General features: G+C 46.6%; 1 protein-coding gene across 1 annotated transcript in view; it reads left to right on the forward strand.

The window, feature by feature from the left end:
• The window catches only part of KIAA0319 (KIAA0319 ortholog), a 75,428-nt gene that overhangs the window by 26,117 nt on the left and 29,641 nt on the right, over positions 1 to 19,670 (forward strand). The window contains exons 8-13 of the mRNA XM_075314685.1: positions 981 to 1,073; positions 1,297 to 1,429; positions 5,432 to 5,660; positions 7,069 to 7,192; positions 8,972 to 9,104; positions 10,783 to 10,931. Coding sequence (XP_075170800.1) covers positions 981 to 1,073; positions 1,297 to 1,429; positions 5,432 to 5,660; positions 7,069 to 7,192; positions 8,972 to 9,104; positions 10,783 to 10,931 — 861 coding nt within the window. The remainder of the gene's footprint in view (positions 1 to 980; positions 1,074 to 1,296; positions 1,430 to 5,431; positions 5,661 to 7,068; positions 7,193 to 8,971; positions 9,105 to 10,782; positions 10,932 to 19,670) is intronic.

Consider the following 19,670-nt stretch of genomic DNA (forward strand, 5'->3'; position numbering starts at 1 on the left):
GACTTCTTTCTGTGAGGGAGGTCACATCAAACAGCAGGTGTATGCGACCCCTCCACCAACATTGCAGGACCTACGACGTATCACAGATTCTTGTGCAAACGTGTCACCTACCATATTGCACAACGTGCAGCAAGATTCAGTATGCTGTCCAGAGTCCAGATGTGCATTGCAGCTGACGGTGGCCACTTTGAGCATTAAAGTTAAATGAGCACCATATGCATGACCAGCATTCAATGTTTTGGGGGGGGTCATGGGTTTCATATCATAGCATTTCTGTACACAAGGTGTTGATTCGTATTGAATTGACGATACCCTGCAACTTTGTAATTCACATTTTTCTCTATCTCGTTCCGTTTTCAAGATAAAAATGCTAACTCTGTTGTTTTCCACCAGGTGGCGCTATAGGTGGTTTCAATGCGTAGCGTATCGCTACCTTACTATACCTAGCCACCACTTCTATGCCTATAGCTGCCACCGTTCTCAAGTTAATGGCGGTGGACAGGATATGGGTGGACACACTGTATACGGCAGTCTCACGTATCCTATTTGATGTATCTACAGGAGGCTCAATGTATTTTACATGATGTATACAGCAGGCTCAGTGTATCCTATGTGATTCACACAGCTGTTTTATTGTCTCCCATGTGATGTATGCAGCAGTCTTAGTGTCTCTTATGTGATGTTATAGCAGAGTCTCAGTATGTCCTATGTGATGTATGTCCAGCACACTTTCAGTATAACTTATGTGATGGATATACATCTGTTGAATTGTATCCTATGTGAAATATAAACAGCAGCAATAGTTTATCTATTGTGATGTGTATACAACAGTCTCAGAGTATTGAAATGATTCCTTGTACTGGATCCTGTAAAATCCCACACATATTCACCCATTGTTTGTAATTGTGTAAAAATATAAAATGCAAATAGCCAATTAAACAAAAATAATTGATACAAACTGTTTCCCTTCATTTCTGAAGCTGTCAGAATCAATCGTCCTCCGACTGCAGTTGTGTCTCCGAGAGCACAGCACGTGTGGCTGCCCACGACATCTGCCTTCATTGATGCAAGCCGTAAGTGCTCTGGCTATTCTTATCACAGGAGATATTTGCAGACTTATTTTGTCTCAGACTCTATAACCTCAATGTCATTATTTGCTCATTTAGATCTTATATGATGAAAATCTAACGTTTTTGTTAATGACACTAGTGCACATGATTCACCAAGCATCCCAGTATTGCAATAGGTGTATAAACTTTGTGGAAAATCTCCCATTCTCTTCTGATTCCAATGCAGAAAGCACAGACGATGATACAATAGTAGCATATCATTGGGAACAGACTGAAGGGTCATTACAAGAAATGAAGACTGGAGGGGATAATCCAATTCTACATTTGTCCAACCTGGTACCTGGAAACTATACATTTAGGTAAGGCCTAAACCTTCTACATCAGTTAGTCTTGGTTTATCATGAATTATACTATAACATATAGCAGTGAAAAGTAATGCGGTGTAAGAAATCTTTGGCAATGCTGTATTGGATACTGGTTGGTAGTATGATTTACCATTGGGTCTTGCTTGGTTAAACTTTGCTGGTGAGTATAGACTTGTAAAGTACAACATAGGTGGCTAAATCTACAGATATAGTATATACTAAGCTGCACGGTTATGCACCATATAAAGAATGTAACTAAATTCAGCCCACATTTTATTAAAAAAGACCTTTCATCTGGACAAACGCGGCCAGGGTTTGCATTTATTTTTCCTACTTTTTACATTTTTTTAAACCTGGCATGTCCTCTTTGAAGAGAACCATGATGTTATGAATTAGAAATCTGCTCTTTTCTTACAAACATGTCAAGAGTGAGGTGACTTGTCCCTGAGTTATGTTCCTGTCACCTTCTCCGCTTCCACTCAGCCTGACACATATGGACCTGTCAGCCTAGCTAGGCGGTGGGATAACCGGAAGGGGACGTACGTCATGGATTAGTCACTTCATCCGTGGTCACACTTTCAATTACAGTTTTCTTTGAATGAAGAAGCTGGTCGGATTCATGCTGCTCATGGTTCGGGCAGCATTCATCATATGACATGATCCCTAGATATTATTATCTATATCAATTATATTTATATATTGTTTATAGTGTTAGCTACTCGGCTTTATAATGGCAGAGATATGATCAGAGGCTGTTGCTGAAAAAGGTTTCCCTCTTAAAGGGGTTGTTTGGTTTAAAACCACATCTTTATGTAACTTCAGACTTGTGAACCCCCATATTGTGTGCACTGTTCGGTATCAGATCCAGGAATGGTGGTCACGTGACCACAAGTATGTGATATGTACACTCCTGGACAGAATCAGACTAGACTGTTTCTGGCACGCTCAATGGAGGTATATTTTGCGGATTCTGGTTGAGATTATGCATACAGATCCTGGTGATGACACCAGAAAATGCTCACAGAACGCGGTGCTCCCAATGTGAGGATTGACAAGTCTGCAGTTATATAGAATGACTGCAGATTTGTCATTTGAAGGTCGGAAAACCGATTTAAGGCATTACTAAGTTTAATCTCGAGGACCTCTACCAATGTTTAGAACAGTGGTATGAAGCTCCAGTCAGTTTTTTCCTTGCATGGTGAACTTGTTTGAGTTTTAGTTCATCCAAAGCAAAAAAAAAGGCTGCGGCCTACAATGGAATGGAGTAGATTTTTTCCTGTCATTTATTCCCCACAAGTGTATATGTATTCCCTCGCGGGCACACAAAAGGGTTAAGATGCTTCATCTGCCCGCACAGAAGAGACATGTTAATTAGCAATAAACAATTCATTAATTAATGACACTACACTCTGTGGAAGAAAATAAATGTGCTACCATAAGCACAGAGAGGCGTATTTATTTCTGTTATATGCTGGATAACTGAGAATCGTAATATAAAGCCTTGTACAAGCTGACATTTTTCATGGACTCAGTGTTGTAAATAAACTAGGAAAGAAACCAGATTGTAATCTGATATCTGCTGCCGGCTCTGCTTTTGATGGACTTCGTACAAGGGTGTGTGTTAGCCTAGCGGTGTCGGGCATGCAGACTAGCTGTATGCTGCATCATACATAACTCTTTTTGATATTTGTGTTCATGCCTAACACCTGACCAAGAGCCATGAGGGAAAGTGTGAGGGAGAAGCAGTGCCAATCCAACACCACTGGGGCCCTGGCACTCAGCTCTCCTCATTCAATGTGATTGTATTATCCTAGTGACATCATGGAAAAACCCACCCAACCTCACTGTGTACAAAACGTCTGAGGTAGATTACAGTTTACCTCATGCCATAGCATAGGCTGACGTGAATGCTGCATTTTCCTGTTCCCATTTCCCATTTGTAACAGTACAGTTAAAGGGAATTTGCCATGTCCACAAACACTATTAACCTGCAGATATAGAGTTAAGGGTACTTTACACACTGCGACATCGCTAGCGATCTCGTTAGCGATGTGAAATTCTAGATTGCACGTGCGATCTTTCGAGATCGCACATGCGTAAAATGACCTATGTGCAATCTCAAATGATCGCACTTGCGATCTAGAATTTCACATCGCTAACGAGATCGCTAGCAATGTCGCAGTGTGTAAAGTACCCTTTAGTCTGCAGGTTAGTAGCGTTACAATGCTGTCCGGCCACCTTACTGAAAGGTTAGCTACCTGGAGAAAATAAACTTGGCTCCTCTTGGAAGCCGCCAGTATTCAGTTATAGAGGTGTGCCAGAGCGGCTACAGGTGTAGTTGTAATTTGATTGACAGCTGGTTCTGCTCCTGGGGTGTGTCATTCATTAGGTACTGAGATGTGACTGTAGCTGCTCGAGGCACACCGGTATAGCTGAAAGCCAGCAGCTACTGGGAGGAATAAAGTTCATTTTCTCCCAGTAGCCTCCTTTTACGTAAGGCAATCAGGTGGAATTGTGGAATTGAAATGCCATTTACCTACAGGATCTCTTTAATTGGTATACATATACCATGCTCACAGGGTCTTACTATGGCTAATGAACTATTGCGGACTTCTAGGGACTACATGTGCTAACATATAGAGACTGCAGTAAGGCAATGCTTCTCTATGGGAATATATGCATTATGCGGCATTCGATGCACTATGTCACAGATGTTATATAGCATAATATGGAATCAGTGGACACAGAGACACAGTATAGGCCCACATTATCCTATGGCTCCATTTGACAGATCAGTATCATATAAACAGGACGGGATTTTGAATGTTTCTAGTTGTATAAATAAAGTTTTCCTTTCATAAGTAATAAGAAGTTTAAAGGGAACCTGTCATCAGAAATTTAGCTTGAAACCTAAAAGTTTCCCCCTCTGCAGCTCCTAGGCTGCATTCTAGCAAGGTTCCTGTACGTTTTGTGGCCCCTTTTAAACCAAATTAAATACTTTATAAACTTGTACCTTTTGCTATGTACATTTTGTAAATCGTCCATGGGGGCAGGCTCTCTGCTGACCGTTGCTGTTCCTCCAGCACATTGACGCCGTCCCCCCACGCTCCATTTCATCTATCAGGAAGCCGCCCACTGCGCCCGAGGTGCCGCCCACGCCAGGATCGCTGGTGACATGTGTCACAAGCACGAGATTATGGGCGGCGCTGTGATTGCATCGCAAGTGCCCGCCCATAATCTCGTGGACGCGCTTTCCCCCACTGCCTCCAGCGCTCTGCGCAAGCGCTCGCCGGCCAAATGACCTGACATCACCTCCTTCCCATCTTACCCTGCAGCAGGGCAAGATTGGAAAGAGGTGACGTCGGGTCATCTGGCCAGCAAGCGCTTGCGCACTACGCTGGAGGAAGAGGGGAAAGTGCGGTCAAGAGGTTATGGGCGGCACTTGCTGATGACACTCACAGCGCCGCCCATAACCTCGTGCCTGCGCAAAACGTCACCAGCGGTCACACATGCACACAGTGCACAGTCCCACTACAGTCGCACAGCGCATGCGCGGTACCACGGGCGCCCAGGGGCAGCGTCCTGAGATATGAAATTCAGTGTTGGGGGGCGGCGTAAATCTGCTGGAGGAACAGCAACGGTCAGCAGAGAGCCCGCCCCCATGGACGATTTACAAAATTTACATAGCAAAAGGTACAAGTTTATAAAGTATTTAATTTGGTTTAAAAGGGGCCACAAAAAGTACAGGAACCTTGCTAGAATGCAGCCCAGGAGCTGCAGAGGGGGAAACATTTAGGTTGAAAGCAAAATTTCTGATGACAGGTTCCCTTTAAACTATATATGAAAACGATATCACTTCTATAGATCAAAGAAGAGATTGGTGCATAGGCCACAAAATGCTTAGAAATATAGTGCTAATTTCAATGTTCCATGTTGGACATTGTTTTACCCTAGGAGCATTGTTGTGTCCTTTTTAGTTTTAATTCTTACTTTCAGGATAACCGTGGCTGATTCTGATGGAGCTACAAACTCTACTGAAGCCTATGTCATTGTGAACAAGGTTGTGGACCACCCACCCATTGCCTACGCTGGACCGAATCAGCTCATAACCCTTCCACAAAATCACATCTCTCTAAATGGAAATCTGAGCAGTGATGACCACCAGATCATCAGCTATGAGTGGTCCTTAAGCCCCAGTAGTACCGGAAAGGTGATGGCCATGAAGGTAAGTTTAATGGATTTGTCAGGTTTATTTAATAGGCAGCATTATATGAGTACATTGTATCTCTCATGCAGATATATTATCATTCTTCTAAGACAAAAGTGAGAAAATATTATAACATTTATAGTAATAAAAAGTTCTATAAATGATTGTACATGAAAGCACAGATTTTTTTTTTTGCAATGGGAATCTAAGGCCGATGTACAGTGGCTTATATCAGAGGCATACTTTGAAGAATGCTCCTAATAAATACCGCTAATAAAAAGGGCAAAAAAAACTGTGTAAACAAAACCTTATAAAAATATTTAAGGGAACCTATCAGCAAAAAAATACAGGATGCTATAAGGCTCAAATACTTTGGCAGGGGTTCCCTTTTTGAAATTAGCAGTTTAAGGCCACATTCACACATTCAGTATTTGGTGAGTTTTTTACCTCAGTATTTGTAAGGCAAAACCAGGAGTGGGTAATAAATACAGACATGTGACTGCATCTTGCCGCGAGTCCATAGGAAAAGAATGGAACTGAAACGCATTTGTGCTGGATCTGGCTTTCCGGCAAAATACCACTGATGTGAGCGGCGTGTCATCTAGGCGGTGCTACAACTCTGAGTATTTGTTCTCTCCTTGATGTATGTACACCCACATTACCTTGAGTGACATCTCGTTCAAAGACATCATGACTAGTCAGCGCTTCAGCACCACCCTGATGACTGGTGAGAGCCACACGCAGACGTTTTATACCATCAATATCTTTATCCTATTAAAACTGTAGATTTCAATAAGGGAAGCTCTACAAGGGTATCCACAAGCCGTACAGCATTCAGTCTGTGTATATAACCAGGGGCGGAACGATCGCAGTCGCAGGGGTCGGGATCGCAACCGGATCGGGGGGTTCAGGTTGCCCGAGGACCTATAACCACACTTTTCCAGATAAATTGCATTTATATACTACATAATTTGTAAATAGCTTTCATTAAAATGCAGCTCCTATGCAGACCTATAAGTGTTCATGGGTACAAAGTAAATACACTGTGTAAAGTTCAATCTTAGCTCATTGCTATAGATGAATATGGCAACACAACTGCAATCACATTACATATAGCTTTATTTGGAGTATGCAAACATGGAGACATTATGGTCTGGACACATTAATGGCAGGCTATGGTAAAAATGGCTGCAAAAGTATACATAGCCTTTACTCAGTAGCAGCATTGGTATTGTTAAAAAAAGAACTATTTTAAAATTTTAAATGTAAAATGTATTGATTATATATAGAATCAACCAGAACATGTACCAGCAATTACTCAATTTACTAGGATACTGTACACTGCTATCAGCAATTATATGAAATGTCGTTCCATTAGATAGTTTTTACTAGTCTTACAAAGTTTTGTACCTCTTGTATTATAAAGGGCGTGCACTCTCCCTACCTTCAAGCTACAGCGATGGAGGCCGGAGAATATAACTTTCAGCTGACAGTGACTGATTCCTCCAACCAACAATCTACTGCTCAAGTCACTGTGATTGTGGGCGCTGGTAGGTGTACTATCTAACCCAATAAACCTTGTACAATATACAAAATGTATGTAAATACTATATATTTTTTTATTTTAAAATAGAAGTACATTTTTCAAAACTTCTCAAATTATTCAATATTGAGCATAAACGCCACACACAGAAATACTAGCACTGGCCATTTGGCTGCTATAAATGAAATTATTTATGGTTATCTATGGAATGTTCTACCACGCTAAATGCACTTGGATACACAAATCATCAAGATCCACTGCTGGTAGCTCCCTTCGCAGTTCCCAACCAATAATGTCCCAGATGTGCTCTATAGGAGACAAGTTGTGAGATACTGCAGGCCATGGTATCATGAAAAAAGGGCATTTTTATTTCAACACCTTCAAGACAGAGTTCACATGCTATATTTGTGAAACGCCTGCGCCGGGGCCTGCAGGGATGGCACGGTCACCGGGCCGGTGGTATTCGGGGTCAGGCTGTGAGTGGCCCGACCCGGCTTCTGTGACCCCGGCGGGTTTCAATAAAAGGAAAGTCTGACAGCCAATCCGGTGTGACAAGGGGGGTGGAAGGAGGGTAACGGGGTTCCTGGGGAGCTTGCCATCGCTCACGGCGGCCACTGAGGTCTCTGCCTCCTCTGCCACCGCTCTCCCCCAAGAAACGAGACGGGGACGGGGGATGCTAGCAGCGCCACTCGTAGTATGTGGCCAGGTGTTCAGCCACCGCTGCACAGTCTTTCTCCGGGGCAGGTGTTATAAGCAGCTAGATGGAATCGCTCCCCACGGGTGGATCAGGGGAGCCCCGGGAGGTTAATGAGACCCAGGGCAACAGTCCTCAGGGATACCGGGGGCACAAGGCGGCGGCATTACTCACACCAGTCACGGAGTGCGGGTTCCAGTTTCTGTTTATTTAAAGTCCGTTTTACATCGCACCCGGGTGCTGGTCCTCGCCGCCTGTAGCCTCTGGTCGGTCCCGGGCAGGTAGGAGGAAGGGTCCGGTGGAGTGATCTGGGGGTCCCTCTCTTTCAGTGCGTTAATGCTATCCCCGTGGCATGGAGCATCTTGGGGACCCGCCGCCATTCCGTCTCTCTCTCTTCCGGTAGCATAACACCAACCGCCACCGGGTACATAATTCTCCAAAGATCCCCTAGTCCACAGCTCCATTCCCTTCCTCAGATGTTATCAGCCCTGGTCTCGTGGCATCTCCTCATCAGGAGCTGTCTCTGGAGGTCAGCACTCTCTTGCAGCCTATAAGTTCTGCTAAACTTTTCTGCCTGCTCTGCACTTCACTCCTCATTTCAGGCCCCCCTCCCATCAGGTTGTCATGGGGACCTGCACACCTGCTCCTTAAGGAGACAGGATGAGTCAGTCATGCAGGCTAAAACTACATGCTGAAGAATTTTTAACTCCTTCCTGCCAGTGTGTGTGTGTGGACTCTTCTCCTCCTACCCGGGAAAAATGGGGTAACATTTAATACCTGTAATGACCCAGTTGCAGGGGCGTTACATTTGCATAACTGTTTTTACAGATAAGGAACTTCTATGATCTATTTACACTACGGTATTTAGTATTTATTTCTCATCTGTTTCTGTATATTTCCAATATATTCCACAGTGCTGTACACAAATAGTGGTCACTCAACTTTTAAAAAACGCACTACATACACACAACAACTATAAAAGAACACATCTATGCAGTTACCAACCTACCATGGTTTCACATTGCCTATGTACTGTCTCAGCAATATAGTGATGACGGAGCAGAATTCTATTGCTTCTAATTTTTTCCATAGAGAGTAACAGTCCGCCAGTTGCAGAGACAAGTCCTGATGAAGAAATCATTTTTCCAGTGGACTTCACGACATTGGATGGTAGTAGAAGTAGAGATGACCATGGAATTGTCTCATATAAATGGGAAAACATAAGGTATATGGCCACATTTGTTTGTCTGTTTATGATTTCTAAGAAAGTAAGAGGATGTGCTTAGTTTGGAAAAACTCTTATATAAGCTGAAACATACAGTAGTATAAAGCATTGTGTGTGTGTGTGTGTGTGTGTGTGTGTGTGTAGTGAGAGCCTGGAAGCCAGAGCATCGCGGGGACAGCATTGGGGGCTCATCACAGTTCCCAATGAACTCTCATGAACCTGTGAAGCTGTAGCGCGGGTGTCGCGGGGGTCATCAGGATATCATTAGAGTTCATTGGGAACTCCGATGACCTCCTGGATGTCACTGTGCTTGCAGAATACTGACCTACCCCGCGGTGCTGTCCTCGGCGGTGCTGTGCCCGGCACTGTCCCCGCGATGCTCCGGCTTTCAGGTCCTCAGTGCGGTGAATAATCGATAAATATAATGAGCGGCGGTCGTGAGCGTGAGGCAGCATATAAGAAAACAGGTACATATGGAAAATAATTTTATTTCACAGACCCGTGTTTTCTCCGGGACTTGTCACATGTATGCAAACACGGATGTCACACATGTGACACACGTGTGACACACGTATGACCATAACCATGCCTGTGACTAATACCTGATTAAACACGGACGTCTGAAACCGGCCTTACTTTCATTGTTTTGTACCTGTTGGTTTTCCTGAAGTAGTGAGGATCACTTTGAAACGCAATGAAAAAAACCTCACCTTTCATCTGCATTCAATGTCGGGCTATCACATCACTCTCCATCAGCACAGAGACAACCTCATTGTTCTTCTGGATCATGTGATAAAAGGAAGCAGTCAGGGAGGTCTGAAACGGCTGACCTTACTGATTGTGTACTATAAGACGCACATGAATTTTAGCAAGACGTTGTCTTGATAAAAAGTGCGTCTTATAGTCAGAAACGCACAGTATGTAACTTGCTTTGTCATTGCCTGTCAAGCCCTATAGGCCCTGACATTTTTCCAGATTTTTCTGAACATTCTTAGAGAGAAGCCATTTCATGAACAGCCATTGTATGAACATTAGTTGGTTGAATTATCAAAGAACACCAAAGAAGTAATACTTTTTAGGTTCTTGGCCTTTTGGATAAGTTTGTACTTTTGGCATAAGCAAGAATGTTCTGGCATACCTTTTTATTGCTAGTTGAAATACCATAAGACTGTGCTATTCTATTACTTTATTTTTGTAATACTCGAAGCCTATTGGCTTTGTATGCCAGTGTATTTATTTATGTATATATTTTTTTTTATTTTACTCACTTATGTAGCACAGCACTGCACTCATAAATCGCCCATTGGGACGCACAAAATAAATTCCCTATCAGTATGTGTTTGGAGTGTGGGAGGAAACCGGAGACCGCAAGCAAACATGGGGAGAACATACAAACTCCTTGCAGACGTTGTCTTTGGTGTGCCTATATATTGGCAAAAATCAGCCTTTCAGTGCTATACTGCAGGAACTTCTCCCAAAATATAGCTTCAACTGAGGCTCAATATTAATTGACCTCCGTTTGTACAATTCACTTCCTCTTCATCATAGACAGTATTGATAACATCACTATTAACATTATGTTATGTTGTTGTTATTATTATTATCTATATGTACATAGAAATAAAGACATTCACAAATGTGTTTTTCATCTAAGCTATATCCTTGTGTGTTGTTTCAGTGGGCCGTCTGTGGTTACTATACAGGAGAGTGATAAACCAGTGGCCGTTGTCTCTAATCTTCAGATTGGTACCTACCACTTTCGTTTGACTGTAAAAGACCATCAAGGGTTGGAGAGCTCAGCTGTCCTCTCTGTAACTGTTAAAGAAGGTATATTATTTTATTTTTTACTTTATTTGGAATAATGCTGACTATTGTAGGGACCTTCATTCAAGAGACATGTTCACTCATGGCTGAAAGTGCATCCTTAAAATTATTCCAGAAAATGAAATACTCTCCAAGAAAATTATTGGAATTACATGGTTTGGCGTACACATATTTATTTTCTTTGTGTGTATTGGAACAACACAAAAAAAACTAAAGACAAATTCGACATAATTTCACACAAAACTCCAAAAATGAACCTGACAAAATTGTCCCACCTGGAGTTGTGTTGAGGTACACGAAACGGCCGTCGTCCGTTGTGTTCCAGCTACTCCCTATGTTCATGCTTTTTAAGATGAATTTATTAGTAAAGAATTTAAATTTTATATACAAGGACGGTGAGTGCTACTCCAATATCACGTCTTCTTGGATTTGGGATTGCACTTTAGAACTCTCCAGCGCTTTGTTTCTATCCATATCTGGTTGCTTCTTGAAGAATGTTTGGGGTCATTATCCTGCTGGAAGACCATGACCTAGGATCTAAACCTTGCTTTCTGACACTGAGCACTACATTGCAACCCAAAATCTTCTGGTAGTCTTCAGATTTCAGATGCCTTGCACACAGTCAAGGCACCCAATGTCCGAGACACCAAAACAATCCCAAAACATCTTTGAATCTCCACCACTTTTGATTGTATGTACTGTGTTTTTTTCTCTTTGTAGTCCTCATTCCAGTTTATGTAAACAGTAGAATGATGTACTTTACCAAAAAGCTCTATTTTGGTCTCATCTATTCAAAAGATGCTTTCCCAGATGGAATTTGGCTCACGTACATTTTCGCAAACTGCAGTCTAGCTTTTTTATCTCTCTGTGTCAGCAGGTAGTCCTCCTGGTTCTACTGCTGCAGCATTTCATTTGATTGGATAGTTCGTGCTGACACTGATGCACCCTGAGTCTGCAGGAGAGCTTGAATTTCTTTGGAACTTGATTGGGGCTGCTTATCCACCATCTGAAAAAATCCTACGTTGCAACCTTTTATCAATTTTTCTCTGCTGTTCATGTCCAGGGAGATTAGCTACACTGCCATGAGTTGTAAACTTCTTGATGGACAAAGGAACCTCAAGATCTGTGGAGATGGTCTTGTAACCTTGAGATTGTCGATATTTTCTCCAATTTTGGTTATCAAGTTCTCAGACAGTTCTCTTCATATATTTATGGTCTCCATGCTTGGTGTGGCTCACAGAAATACAATGCAAAGATTGCATCAATTTCTTCCCTTTTTTTCTGGTTTCAGGTGTGATTAGAGAGGTCTGTCATTTTTATCATAGGTAGACTGCAACTGTGACAGAAAGAATCCACAAAAAAAAAATCCAGCAAATCACAGCGTATGATAATTCATGTAATTTTTATTGTATAAAATAAGTATTTCTTCGGCGCTCCATTGGGAGACCCAGACGATTGGGTGTATAGCTACTGCCTCCGGAGGCCACACAAAGCATTACACTAAAAAGTGTAAGGCCCCTCCCCTTCTGGCTATACACCCCCCGTGGGATCACGGCTGCTCAGTTTTCAAGCTTTGTGCGAAGGAGGTCAGACATCCACGCATAGCTCCACTGTTTAGTCAGCAGTAGCTGCTGACTATATCGGATGGAAGAAAAGAGGGCCCATTTTAAAGGGCCCCCAGCATGCTCCCTTCTCACCCCACTCTTGTTGGCGGTGTTTGTTAAGGTTGAGGTACCCATTGCGGGTACAGAGGCTGGAGCCCACATGCTGTTTTCCTTCTCCATCCCCCTGAGGGCTCTGGTGAAGTGGGATCTTACCGGCCTCCAGACTCTGAGGCCGGGCTCCGTCCACAGACCCGGAGATCCTGCTGGATACGGAGCTGGGTACCGTCAGGGACAAGGCCCTGCAACATTCAGGTACTCTGTGTCCCCGTACAGACAGGCACAGACACACTCCAGCGTTGCTGGGTGTTCTAGTGCGCCGGGGACAGTAGCGCTGCGCGCCTGGGTTTTACTCACTGCAGCTTAGCTGAGTGAGTTTATGTGTGGGGAACTACAGCGCCGGCCGCCCTGCGGCGCGGCTGAGACTTGTGGTGCGCCGGGGACTTCGCGGCCTAGTTACGTTCGTTCCCGCCCCCAGCCCTGTCAGTCAGGGAAGGGGAGAGACGCTGTACAATAGTCAGCGCCGAGGGCTGGAGTCTTATTTACATACTCCAGCCCTCTCACTGGGCACAGTGGGACGCCAGTTTCCCGCTCGTTGTCTGCACACGCCCACGGCCCGCCCCTCTTCACAGGACGCCGGCAGCCATTCCTGCACGCAGTCTGAGCTGGAGAACGGACATAGCCCTGGGAGACCCAGACAGGGGATTCTGGCGACCACACACCCGCTATTAAGCGGGCGGTAAGCAGCACCTAAGTGCTGACCCCACTAGTGCCACAGTGTTTTTTGTGTACTTTTGTTTGTACATATATATATATTGCACTGTACGGTCGCTTCTTGGCTTATACCCCTATATTGCTCTGAGGAGACAACAACATGTCATCCGCAAAAAGCAAGGGTGCCAAGGCACGGGCTTCATATGCTGCCTGTACCGCATGTGGGGCTGATCTACCGGCAGGTTCCACTGACCCCCATTGTGTGCAATGTTCGGTCCCTGTGCCACTTCGTCAGCCGGAGTCTATGCTAGTAGTGGCCCAGGCAGAGACGCCTGTGAACCCTGTCCCGGTGACGGGGACAGAGTTTGCAGTTTTTGCTGATAAGATGTCTGTGACTATGACAAAAATTCTAGAAACCTTGCAGTCCAGGCCGGTCACTCAGACCATGGGCACTGCTGATTCAATGTTCCCCGGTCCCCCTCAGTTGGAACTAATCCGTGCTCCAAGGGGGTCCCAGGCATCACAGGCTGAAGGCTCTGACTCGGACGACAGTCCCAGGCAGCCTAAGCGAGCTCGCTGGGAGAGACACTCGGCGTCATCACGCTGGTCAGGGTCTCAGCGAGAGGATTCTCTGTATGATGAGACAGAACTAGGTGATCAGGAGTCTAATCCTGAGACCGCTCTAAACCTGGATACCCCTGATGGTGACGCCATGGTGAATGATCTTATAGCGGCCATCAATAGACTGCTGGATATTTCCCCTCCAGCGGAGGAGGCAGCAGCACAGCAGGAAAAATTCCATTTTAGGTATCCCAAACGTAAATTGAGCTCTTTTCTGGACCACGCGGACTTCAGAGAAGCAGTCCAGAAACACCATGCTTATCCAGATAAGCGTTTCTCCAAACGTCTTAAGGATACACGTTATCCCTTTCCCCCTGACGTGGTCAAACGCTGGACCCAGTGTCCAAAGGTGGACCCCCCAATCTCCAGGCTTGCGGCTAGATCCATAGTTGCAGTGGAAGATGGGGCTTCACTTAAAGATGCCAATGACAGACAGATGGACCTTTGGTTGAAATCTGTCTATGAAGCTATCGGCGCGTCGTTTGCTCCAGCATTCGCAGCCGTGTGGGCACTCCAAGCTATTTCAGCTGGTCTGGCGCGGGTGGACTCGATCATACGTCCATCAGTGCCGCAAGTGACGTCCTTGACCTCACAAATGTCTGTGTTTGCGACTTACGCTATCAATGCGGTCTTGGATTCTACCAGCCGTACGTCAATGGCGTCCGCCAACTCGGTGGTTTTACGCAGAGCCTTATGGTTAAAGGAATGGAAAGCAGATTCTGCTTCCAAAAAATGCTTAACCAGTTTGCCATTATCTCAAGACAGGCTGTTTGGTGAGCAATTGGCGGAAATCATTAAACAGTCCAAGGGTAAGGACTCTTCCTTACCCCAGCCCAGATCAAGCAAACCTCAGCAGTGGAAGGGACAGTCGAGGTTTCGGTCCTTTCGAGGTTCGGGCAGGACCCAATTCTCCTCGTCCAAAAGGACTCAGAAGGAGCAGAGGAGCTCAGATTCCTGGCGGACTCACTCACGTCCAAAGAAAGCAGCCGGAGGAACCACTTCCAAGCCGGCTGCCTCATGACTTTCGGCCTCCTCTCTCCGCATCCTCGGTCGGTGGCAGGCTCTCCCGCTTTTGCGGCATTTGGCTGCCACAGGTCAAAGACCGGTGGGTAGCAGACATTTTGTCTCACGGGTACCGGATAGAGTTCAGTTCTCGTCCTCCGCCTCGGTTCTTCAGAACTTCCCCACATCCCGACCGCGCCCATGCTCTTCTGCAAGCGGTGTGCTCTCTAAGGGCAGAGGGAGTGGTGATCCCTGTTCCTCTTCAGGAAAGAGGTCAGGGTTTTTACTCCAATCTATTTGTGGTGCCAAAAAAGGACGGCTCTTTCCGTCCTGTTCTGGACCTAAAACTGCTCAACAAGCACGTGAAAACCAGGCGGTTCCGGATGGAATCCCTCCGCTCCGTCATTGCCTCGATGTCTCAAGGAGATTTTCTAGCATCAATAGACATCAAAGATGCTTATCTCCACGTGCCGATTGCTCCAGAGCACCAGCGTTTTCTACGCTTCGTTATAGGAGACGAACACCTTCAGTTCGTAGCCCTGCCATTTGGTCTGGCGACAGCCCCACGGGTTTTCACCAAGGTCATGGCAGCAGTGGTAGCAGTCTTGCACTCTCAGGGACACTCGGTGATCCCTTACTTGGACGATCTACTTGTCAAGGCTCCCTCTCAAGAGGCATGCCAACACAGTCTGAACGTTGCGCTGGAGACTCTCCAGACTTTCGGGTGGATCATCAACTTTTCAAAGTCAAATCTGTCACCGACCCAATCACTAACATATCTTGGCATGGAGTTTCATACTCTCTCAGCGACAGTGAAGCTTCCGATGGACAAGCAGCGTTCACTACAGACAGGGGTGCACTCTCTCCTTCAAGGCCAGTCGCACCCCTTAAGACGCCTCATGCACTTCCTGGGGAAGATGGTGGCAGCAATGGAGGCAGTCCCGTTTGCGCAGTTTCATCTGCGCCCACTTCAATGGGACATTCTCCGCCAATGGGACGGGAAGTCGACGTCCTTGGACAGGAAGGTCTCCCTTTCCCAGACGGCCAAGGACTCTCTTCAATGGTGGCTTCTTCCCACCTCATTATCACAAGGAAGGTCCTTCCTACCCCCATCCTGGGCGGTGGTCACGACAGACGCGAGTCTGTCAGGGTGGGGAGCAGTTTTTCTCCACCACAGGGCTCAGGGTACGTGGACTCAGCAGGAGTCCACCCTTCAGATCAATGTTCTGGAAATCAGGGCAGTATATCTTGCCCTACAAGCCTTTCAGCAGTGGCTGGAAGGAAAGCAGATCCGAATTCAGTCGGACAACTCCACAGCGGTGGCATACATCAACCACCAAGGCGGGACACGCAGTCGGCAAGCCTTCCAGGAAGTCCGGCGGATTCTGATGTGGGTGGAAGCCACGGCCTCCACCATATCCGCAGTTCACATCCCCGGCGTAGAAAACTGGGAAGCGGACTTCCTCAGTCGCCAGGGTATGGACGCAGGGGAATGGTCCCTTCACCCGGACGTGTTTCAGGAAATCTGTCGCCGCTGGGGAAGGCCGGACGTCGACCTAATGGCGTCCCGGCACAACAACAAGGTCCCAACGTTCATGGCACGGTCTCGCGATCACAGAGCTCTGGCGGCAGACGCCTTAGTACAAGATTGGTCGCAGTTCCAACTGCCCTATGTGTTTCCCCCTCTGGCACTCTTGCCCAGAGTGCTACGCAAGATCAGGTCCGATTGCCGCCGCGTCCTGCTCGTCGCCCCAGACTGGCCGAGAAGGTCGTGGTATCCGGATCTGTGGCATCTCACGGTCGGCCAACCGTGGGCGCTACCAGACCGGCCAGACTTACTGTCACAAGGGCCGTTTTTCCATCTGAATTCTGCGGCCCTGAACCTGACTGTGTGGCCATTGAGTCCTGGATACTAGCTTCTTCAGGATTATCTCAGGGGGTCGTGGCCACCATGAGACAGGCTAGGAAGCCCACGTCTGCTAAGATCTACCACAGAACGTGGAAGATTTTCTTATCCTGGTGCTCGGCACAGGGAGTGTCCCCCTGGCCATTTGCATTGCCTACTTTTCTTTCCTTCCTGCAATCTGGTTTGGAAAAAGGCTTATCGCTCGGCTCCCTTAAAGGGCAAGTCTCAGCGCTATCGGTATTTTTTCAAAAGCGTCTAGCACGACTTCCTCAGGTACGCACGTTCCTGCAGGGGGTTTGTCACATCGTCCCTCCGTACAAACGGCCGTTAGATCCATGGGATCTGAACAGGGTACTAGTTACTCTCCAGAAGCCGCCCTTCGAGCCTCTGAAGGATGTTTCACTTTCTCGGCTCTCACAGAAAGTGGCCTTTCTGGTAGCGGTCACGTCTCTTCGGAGGGTATCCGAGCTGGCAGCGCTGTCATCCAAAGCTCCCTTCCTGGTTTTTCACCAGGACAAGGTAGTGCTGCGCCCGATTCAGGAGTTTCTCCCTAAAGTGGTATCCTCTTTTCATCTCAATCAGGATATCTCCTTACCTTCCTTTTGTCCTCATCCAGTTCATAGGTATGAAAAGGATTTGCATTTGTTGGATCTCGTGAGAGCACTCAGAATCTACATTTCCCGCACGGCGCCCCTGGCTCGATGGATCAAGGAACCGATTCTTGAAGCCTACCGTTCTGCTGGGCTTCCGGTTCCATCAGGGCTGAAGGCCCATTCTACCAGAGCCGTGGGTGCGTCCTGGGCATTACGACACCAGGCTACGGCTCAACAGGTGTGCCAGGCAGCTACCTGGTCGAGTCTGCACACTTTCACCAAACATTATCAGGTGCATACCTACGCTTCGGCGGACGCCAGCCTAGGTAGAAGAGTCCTGCAGGCGGCGGTTGCCTCCTCGTAGGAGAGAGCTGTTTTGCAGCTCTAACTTGAGGTATTACTTTACCCACCCAGGGACTGCTTTTGGACGTCCCAATCGTCTGGGTCTCCCAATGGAGCGCCGAAGAAGAAGGGAATTTTGTTACTTACCGTAAATTCCTTTTCTTCTAGCTCCAATTGGGAGACCCAGCACCCGCCCTGTTTCCTTCGGGATTTTTGGTTTCTTCGGGTACACATGTTGTTCATGTGTAACGGTTTTCAGTTCTCCGATGTTACTTCGGATTGAATTTGTTTAAACCAGTTATTGGCTTTCCTCCTTCTTGCTTTAGCACTAAAACTGAGCAGCCGTGATCCCACGGGGGGTGTATAGCCAGAAGGGGAGGGGCCTTACACTTTTTAGTGTAATGCTTTGTGTGGCCTCCGGAGGCAGTAGCTATACACCCAATCGTCTGGGTCTCCCAATTGGAGCTAGAAGAAAAGGAATTTACGGTAAGTAACAAAATTCCCTTCTTTATACAATATAAAAACAGAACTTAATATTTGGTACAGAAACCTTTTTGTTTGCAATTACAGAGGTCAGACGTTTCCTGTAATTCTTGACCAAGTTTGCACAAACTGCAGCAGGGATTTTGGCCCACTCTTCCATACAGATCTTCTCCAGATCTTTCAGGCTTTGGGGCTGTCACTGAGAAACATTGTGTTTCAGCTGCCTCCAAAGATTTTCTATTGGGTTCAGGTCTGGAGGCTGGCTAGGCCATTCTAGGACCTGGAAATGCTTCTTACAGAGCTACTCCTTAGTTGCTCTGGCTGTGTATTTTAGGTTATTGTCATGCTGGAAGACCCAGCCACAAACCCATCCTCAATACTCTTACTGAGGGAAGGAAGTTTTTTTGCTAAAATATCACAATACGTGACCCCATGCATCCTCTTTTCAATACAGTGCTGTCATCCTGTCCCCTTTGCAGAAAAGCATCCCCAAAATATGATTTCTTTGTCGCTCCATTGGGAGACCCAGACAATTGGGTGTATAGCTTCTGCCTCCGGAGGCCACACAAAGTATTACACTTTTAAAAAAGTGTAACCCCTCCCCTCTGCCTATACACCCTCCCGTGGATCACGGGCTCCTCAGTTTTATGCTTTGTGTGGAAGGAGGCACACATCCACTCATGAAAAAAAAAAAAAAAAAAAAAAGATTTCTCATACATAGTATGACGGATGGAAGAAAAGAGGTCCCATATGGGGTCCCCGGCATGCTCCCTTCTCACCCCACTATGTCGGCGGTGTTGTTAAGGTTGAGGTACCCATTGCGGGTACAAAGGCTGGAGCCACATGCCGTCTCCTTCACCATCCCTTATGCGGCTCTGGGAGAAGTGGGAGCCTCACCGGTTATTCACCTGCTGAGACCGTGCTCCATCCGCAGCCCCTGGTGGAACCTGCTGGACCGGAGCGTTTTCATCCCCAGGGAACGGGCCCTGCACCTTCAAGGTACTCTGTGTCCCCATGGGGGGACGGTACGGGGAGAGAGGTCGCCTTTCTCCCCAGTAGCGCCGTCCGTTGTTTTTTCATCGGACTTCCGCGCCGGCCGTGCCTGCTTGTCGGGCACGGCCTTAAATTTAGTCCCCGGCTTCATCGCGGCCTAGTCGCGAAAAATCCCGCCCCCAGGCCTGCTTGTCAGGGGTAAGGGCGGGATTACCGACAGAGGGCTGGAGCATCTTTGCATGTCTCCCCTCCCCTCTCATTGACCACTATGGGGCCTCCAGATTCCCGCCTTTTGACGGCGCCGCCCATGGCTCCACTCCCCCCTTGAGAGCTCCGGCGGCCATGTTTGGCATTCTGCCGGTGTATGCTGCAGCTGCACAGCTCTACAGCTCTGGGGGACCCACGACAGGGAATCTGGAGGACACCA

The sequence above is a fragment of the Anomaloglossus baeobatrachus genome, chromosome 6, assembly GCF_048569485.1.
Source record: "Anomaloglossus baeobatrachus isolate aAnoBae1 chromosome 6, aAnoBae1.hap1, whole genome shotgun sequence".
NCBI classification, from domain to species: domain Eukaryota; kingdom Metazoa; phylum Chordata; class Amphibia; order Anura; family Aromobatidae; genus Anomaloglossus; species Anomaloglossus baeobatrachus.